General features: G+C 35.6%; 1 protein-coding gene across 1 annotated transcript; it reads left to right on the forward strand.

Moving 5' to 3' along the window:
• Positions 1-2,122: 2,122 nt before the first annotated feature.
• Positions 2,123-6,740, forward strand: LOC110837063 (uncharacterized). Its single transcript, XM_022078851.2, has 2 exons — positions 2,123-2,255; positions 5,198-6,740. Exons 1-2 carry the CDS (start codon positions 2,202-2,204, stop codon positions 5,717-5,719), a joined length of 576 nt encoding a protein of 191 aa, XP_021934543.1. The 5' UTR covers positions 2,123-2,201; the 3' UTR covers positions 5,720-6,740.
• The last annotated feature ends 274 nt before the right edge of the window (positions 6,741-7,014 follow it).

Below are 7,014 nucleotides of genomic sequence, written 5' to 3' on the forward strand. Positions count from 1 at the left end.
TTCTTTAAAGAAAAAATAAGTTCAATAACTTTATATAATTTTCACACATGTGACACGGCCAATGGCTCAGTCAGAACAGTCGATACTGGAGAGACATCAGAACTCGCGGCGGCCACAATACGAAACAGGAATGCTAACTACTCGATCGTGTCGTTCAGTAGGTATCTGGTATTCAAAAATATATTACACAAGCTAAAATTCAAGTTACAAAACAGCATTCAATTCTTTATTTTATCCAAACCAAACAACCAGTTACTTCCGGTTAATTGGGCCAAAGTGTTCTAGTCCCGATGTGATCCATTTAACCAGAATCTTACCTAGTAAGGTTAGGTTGTGAAACAAATCGAAATGCAGAGACATTGCTCTTTGTTAATACCAAGAAACATGCATTAGTCACGTCGTGGCTTTCAGCAAGGACGACTTACTCTATTACGATTCAGAGAGTCTGTCGATATTGATCAAGAATCGATGACATTATCAAAATAATTGGGCGGGAGAGTAGTCGATCTCTTTGTTTGAAGTATGTGAACTGAACGCAGAATATGAAGGTTGTGTCTGTCCAACTTTATATTTCGGCTCTGAAATATAGAACGAATGTTTATTAATATAATGTATAACCTCAAAATTTGTCGGCTTGATTACGTTATGTTTCCAATCGATAAAATACAACATTTATTTTGGGCATAATCGTACTGTTTTAGCTTTACTCAAAAGAAGGATCATAATATAGGACTGATACATATTCAACTCGATTAAAAGATTTCTTGAAACGTTTTTTGAAGAAATAAAATTGAAAAATATACGCTGGTAAACAGTAGATTAGTCCTGTCACAGAGCGTAGTACAACATGCAAAAGACGAAAAGAATTAAGGATTGTATCCTTATATCCTTTCTAAATTACAAAACTCTCCAAAAATATACGTGCATATTCCGAATGTCTTGTATCTGAATTATAACTTACTGATAGTTCCAGTTCAATACAGTTGTGTTTGATTAATAAACACGCAATTTCGCTGTGTCTATAGAATAGCCCACGCAGTTTACGTCATGTAACCTGCTCGGGCCAGTCCGACAGTTGTCTTCAAACAGTCAAAGTGCAAGGATGTCTTTTTCAGAAGTGCAACGAACATAACCTGGCATCTCGTTCTTATTTAATCTGCTAGAATAAGTTTTGGGATACATTTCTCGATTGTTATCTGTCACTTAAATCGATATCTCGTCTCGTAAGTCGTTTACGTAACACAGGGATCATACATCGAACACAAACAAAACAAAAGTGAAGCGATGGGCGTGAATTTTCGACCATCGTATGTAATGAAACACGATGAAAATACAATTCTGTTCCAAATTAGTTCTTAACAATAGATTTATATTATTATATTTCATGACGCTTATAACAGCTCCGAATATATAGCGTCAGTGTATAATGCGAGATTTGAGGTTTTCACAGCTGTAAGGATATTTTTGCTCTCTATTCTATTGCTACGCAGACTCGTAGGTAGATGCCAAGCTTTCGGAGCAACATACTGTCTCCATCTTCAAAGCTGAAATGTAATGAATTCGAAAGGGATATAGAAGAAAGCTGTCCTGGCATAATTTCATGTGTTATCCTCAGTTCACAATATATTTTTATCTGTTACACATAAACATGGAGGGAAATGTCTGATACAGAATCGCAAAGATTTTTGTTTCTTCTAGAGTAAGGTGAGTATGAGTTTGTCTTAACATCTTCAATGAAAATACATTTTTTTTAAATCATCAATAGCTTTGTAAGAGCAGTGAATATTGTTGGCATTGTTTTGTAGTCTAAGTGTCTTATTACATATATTATTTTTTAAATTCTTTGTATGTATTTTGTTCTGATGGAATTTTTCTCGTTATTTGTATTCGGTTAAAAAGCGCACAAAACCAAAATTTTTTGAAATATTTGAAATTTTTTTTAAGTGTGAATATTTTAAAAAAAATTGTTTTGTGCGCATTTTGGACAACTTACTGCATTTTTTGTTTTTTTGAAAATTTTAAAAAATTTGAACATTTTTTCAAAAGTCTCCCGAAGTAATGACTGCCAGACCCGGTGATGGCCTCACCCTGTCTAACTGCCAAGGCATGACACGGTCCCTGATAGACCATGTGCTTGGCTGTCTCGATATCCATCACCCTGTCTCCCTCGGTCTCGGTCTCTGCCTTAAGTGTTGTCTGCTATGCATTCAGCACGTCAGAGACTGTCATATAGAGACCAGTTCGTGCAGACTGAGGTAAGTTCAGATCGCGTTACTCAGAGACGGTCCGAAAGAGACTGGTTCCCCAAGGCATTTAGTGGGGAGAATTTTGATATTTTTCAAAATTTTCAAAAAATCAAAAAATGCTGTAAATTATCCAAAAAGCGCACAAAACCAAAAAAAACATTGAAAAATTTCACCTTCAAATTTTTTTTCAAAACAAACCATCAAACTTTAAATTAAGATTACAAATGATTACCATCCAACTTGTTTCAACTGCTTTGTAATTGGTCCGCATAATCACGTGGTTTGGAAACCGCCGACAACCTTTTGTTACATGTATTGTGAACAATAAGAATTTTTGATGACATTTCAGTTATGCAGTGTAGCGAAGACGATAATGGCCAAGTATCCTGGTAGTAGTTTATACGAGAATACAAGTCACAACAACCCTGAAAGCAGCCATCTTCAGTGCGTTTCTTATAGTAGTGGTTCGTGTCAATGCTGCAAAGATGTCACCACTTATGATATCAAATTGCCGAATTTCAGTAAATGTGTTGATGTTTATCCATAGTCTAAGCATGGCGAATAAGGAAAGTGGTAGTTGCATTTCTGTCAACCAAAACCTTCCCAACAAACTTCTTTCTTGTTTATATTCTCAGAGACGGACTGGAAAATTTTGTGATGTTATATTAAATGTTGGAGGTGTTAAGTTTTCTGTGCATTCTTGTGTGTTAGCCTCTTTCAGTCCCTATTTTAATGACATGTTCATGTCAACATTAGAAGGAGTGTCTGAACATAATAAAATCAGTCACATAAATGATTCTATACAGAAAGATATTTTGGAACATTGGTCATTAAGAAATCCGTTGCATTTGACACTTCCTATCCAAGAACCAGGTTTTGGGAGAAAGAAATTTGATTGCCCAGATTGTACTGCAAAAGTTTTGGACTTTATGTATTTAGGGAAAATACACATTCTTAAAGAACATGTTGATCATGTCAAATCCATAAGCACAGTTCTTGAGGTGTCAGAGTTATTGTTGATTTGTGAGAAATACAATGAAAAATATGCATCACAAGGAAAGAGGAAATCAGAATTTCTGAGTAAACAGTTCCCTAAAAAGTCAAAGACAGATACAGTACACACTGAGATTGAACATAGTGTTAGTAATGGAAATAATGGTGAGCAGAAAAGGTCTGAAGAAGCATCTGATATTCAAAAGGGCAGTGAAACTAAAGATACTGGAAGAAATATTGCATCAAATAGTGATTCTGTTATGTTAACAAATCAGACTAATAGTTTGGATGAGTGTGTGAATGCTGTAACTGCTACTGCTAACAGTGAGAGGAAGACTGAGCATTCACTTTCAAACAGTAATGAGGATAGTTCTAAATCAAGTGATCCATATATGTGCCATATATGTGACCTGAAATTTTCAAGCACCGTACTGTTACACCAACATCGTGAAACACACCGGGGAAGGTTAAACACGTGTTATGCTTGCCGATATTCCAGCTACAAAGCATTTGAATTGATAAAACATCTACTGGAAGCAGATCATCAAGAGATTGTTTGTTCTTTGTGTCTCTTTGAGGCAGAAACTCCAGAGAAACTGAAAGATCATCTTAAACAACACAATCATCCGAAACCTTTCTTTTGTAGTATTTGTAATGTGAGGTTTCAGACACGAGCATCATTGAATACTCATACTCCAAAACATTCCACAGAAATGCCATTTTCTTGTTCTCTTTGTAATAGAGCATTCAAATGGAAACAAGGTTTACAAAATCATATGATAGTGCACACTCCAGAGAAAAAACATTTGTGCTCCGAATGTGGCTTTAGCACTGCATATCAAAGTACATTCAGGGCACATGCACTTGTACATACTAGTAACATGTTTATTTGCTCACATGCAGAATGTAATTTTAAATCTGCCAGGAAGCAAAACTTTGTGTCACATCTCATGACACATAATAAAGAAAAGCCCTACCAATGTGAAGTTTGTGGTCAGTCATACTCGCAGTCCAAGAACTTACGTCGTCATGCCATTAAACACGATGCGATAGCAGAAGAATTCTTAGAGCATTGCCCACTATGTTTGTATCAAACAATGCGTCTTGATAAGCTCAAAATTCATTTCAAGAAACACCATCCTGATGGTGATGAGAAACTTTTGAATCTTCAAAGGAGGAAGCATCGCATTCGTACACTAAAAGCAGTAAATCATTCAGGCATTAATGTGTCAGAAAACTTGAAACAAAGGCAAGAAAGTGTGAAAGTTTTGGATAGTGAAAAGAATTCAAAACCATTTAGTATGGGGGCACAGCAGTTGCAAGATGTCCAATTAACTAACACTAGAAGGGAGACTAAGCCACCTGAACTAAATACTTTTATTGTCAACGGTCTTCAGCTTTTGGAAGGCAGTACAGATGGAAACACAACAACATTTATAATAACAGGTTTAAATACTCAACTACCACAGCCAGTCACTTCCAAGGATGTGGAGGAGGCGTCATTGAATAATTTCCAAAGGGACACTCTGCTTAATAATGATGAAGGAGCAATAATTTTGTTAGATAATTTAAACACTCTTTTTGTTCCAACAAATGAAAAATTCTCTTTCCAACCATTAACTTATAACAGTATGAATAATGTTCATATTCCTCAGATGGCAAAACAAAATGATTCAGTGCAATCTGATAGTGAAAGAACCACCCAGGTTGTAGGGGCACCATTAAAAATTTTAAATATGGGCAATAGTGCTCATCAGCATCTCTCACTTAGAACAGAAACTCTTTCTGTTAGCAGTAGCATTAATCCAAAAATTTTACTCGCAGATGACGATGTGCAAAGCGTATCTATGGACAGTACAAAAACTGAATGCATATTAAAGAATTCAAAAGGAAGTGATAGTAAGTTGGTGTCCGGGGATAATTTTACAGTTATGCTTAATAATGTTAATGACTCACAGATACAACAGCTAACGGCTATTGTGGATGGTTTCAACAGTGGTGAAGTTCCACTTGGAGGTCCAGATGATTCAAGCACATTGAGTGCAACTGTGGGGAATCTCATCAATGAGCAGCTGCAGGCTCTGACCAGCCATAAAGATGATTCAACATTAGATGTGCTTAATAACAATATGATACAAGAACTTTTTGCAGATGAGGGTACAGGTGCTGAACTGGATGTGCTGAGTAAAGATGTAGTTCAGGACCTAGTCTTAAATGAAGACTCGACAAACACTTTGGACATTCTCAGCAAAGGTGTGGCACAGGGAGTTGGAAATGAACAGTCATTGGATGATATTAATAAAGATAAGGTTCTTCTGTGCCATGAGACAATCACAGATGATGGAGACAATCTCAAGCAAACTTCTTCAGAAGGATCATCACCATTACAAGTGAATGAAGATTGTGATAACCCAGTGCTGCAAACATTGCAGTCATTTGAATTAATTCTGGAGTCATTATCATTGCCAGACAAAATCTAATTTATTTATACAACTGGATAAACTTTTACAGTTATTGTCTTGAGGTCTGAATTCAGTTATTGATTTCTTACCAAGCTGTACTACCTGTACAATGTAGACAAAAGCCAGTCTAAAAATATAAAACTACTAAAGTAGTACAGCCTATTCTAACATTGATTCAAAATGACATTAATGACTTTCATCCAGTTTTATCACTGAACAGGATTGCTATGTGTCCATTTTGCTCAACATACAAGGCATGTAAAACTCAAGAGCAAAAGCATATTTGCAGATCAATAAATGATTTTATAAGGTTATGTATGTTTCAGTGTATGTTCCAGGAATCCATCTGTAAAAAGTTTGTCATTTTCTTAATTCTTACATCTTACAACAAGGATGCGCTAACTTTTCAGATCAGTTGTATGAAATAAGAAATACAAGTGCCTGTGAGGGACATTCAGTTTTCTCAATGTATGACATGAAGTACTGTAATCTGTTTAATCTGTTCATAAGTTATCTTTCTCTTGAAGATTTCTGTCTTCTGGGTTGTTGCTCTGTGTAGTCTGGTTAACATCGACCAGACTACACAGCGCAACAACCCAGAAGACAGAAGTCTTCATACTCACCGCTGTGAAAACCTCAAATCTTACATATCTTTCTCTTTATTGAGAAAGGTCAATAAATTAGCTGTTTGAGTTCAAATTAAGAGCAGTCATCTGTATGTCTGTTATAAAGTAGATTACTGTAAAAAGTATGTTTTTGTACATTTTACATTCCACAGAATTAAATTTGGCTACACTTGCATCTCTCCCAAGTTACTTGACTTGGTATAAGTGATGGATTTGTAGGTTATTTATTGAGTCTCTTTCAACTAGAGAGGTTGTATATAAGGATGCAAATTACATTTTAGAAGATAAGGTCAATAGAAAAGGCCAGGTGAATATCCAACACTTGGTACAATATAAAGTAATTTACTAGAATGTAATTAAAACTTGATGCCTACATGGTTCAATTACTGGGAATAAAAACTATGACATCTTAAGTCACTGAAAATGTCTTTATTAAATAAAGAAGAAAACACTTGGAAGTAAGTAGATTATTGTTACTTGTATCTGCATCCATTTTCATTCCTGGTTGTATAGCTTCAAATAAGATGGGAAGATACTCATGACTGTACGTAAGAGTCTGGGAAGAGGCTGTCACAGGGTACTATCTTGGCCTTCACCGAATGGCCATGTCATCCCATACCTCTTCAAAAAATCTCTCTCTAAAATGGTAACTACATAATGATCAACTTAAAAATTTATACTCCTCCC

This window comes from Zootermopsis nevadensis, unplaced genomic scaffold (genome assembly GCF_977971745.1).
Source record: "Zootermopsis nevadensis isolate Lab colony 2312 unplaced genomic scaffold, Znev_1.0 Znev_ptg000017l, whole genome shotgun sequence".
Lineage (NCBI taxonomy): Eukaryota > Metazoa > Arthropoda > Insecta > Blattodea > Termopsidae > Zootermopsis > Zootermopsis nevadensis.

Coding starts and splice junctions, on each gene's coding strand:
- LOC110837063 (XM_022078851.2), top strand. CDS start 2,202: ATGCATTCAGCACGTCAGAGACTGTCATATAGAGACCAGTTCGTGCAG. Junction 2,256..5,197: donor ACCAGTTCGTGCAGACTGAG/GTAAGTTCAGAT, acceptor AATGACTCACAG/ATACAACAGCTAACGGCTAT.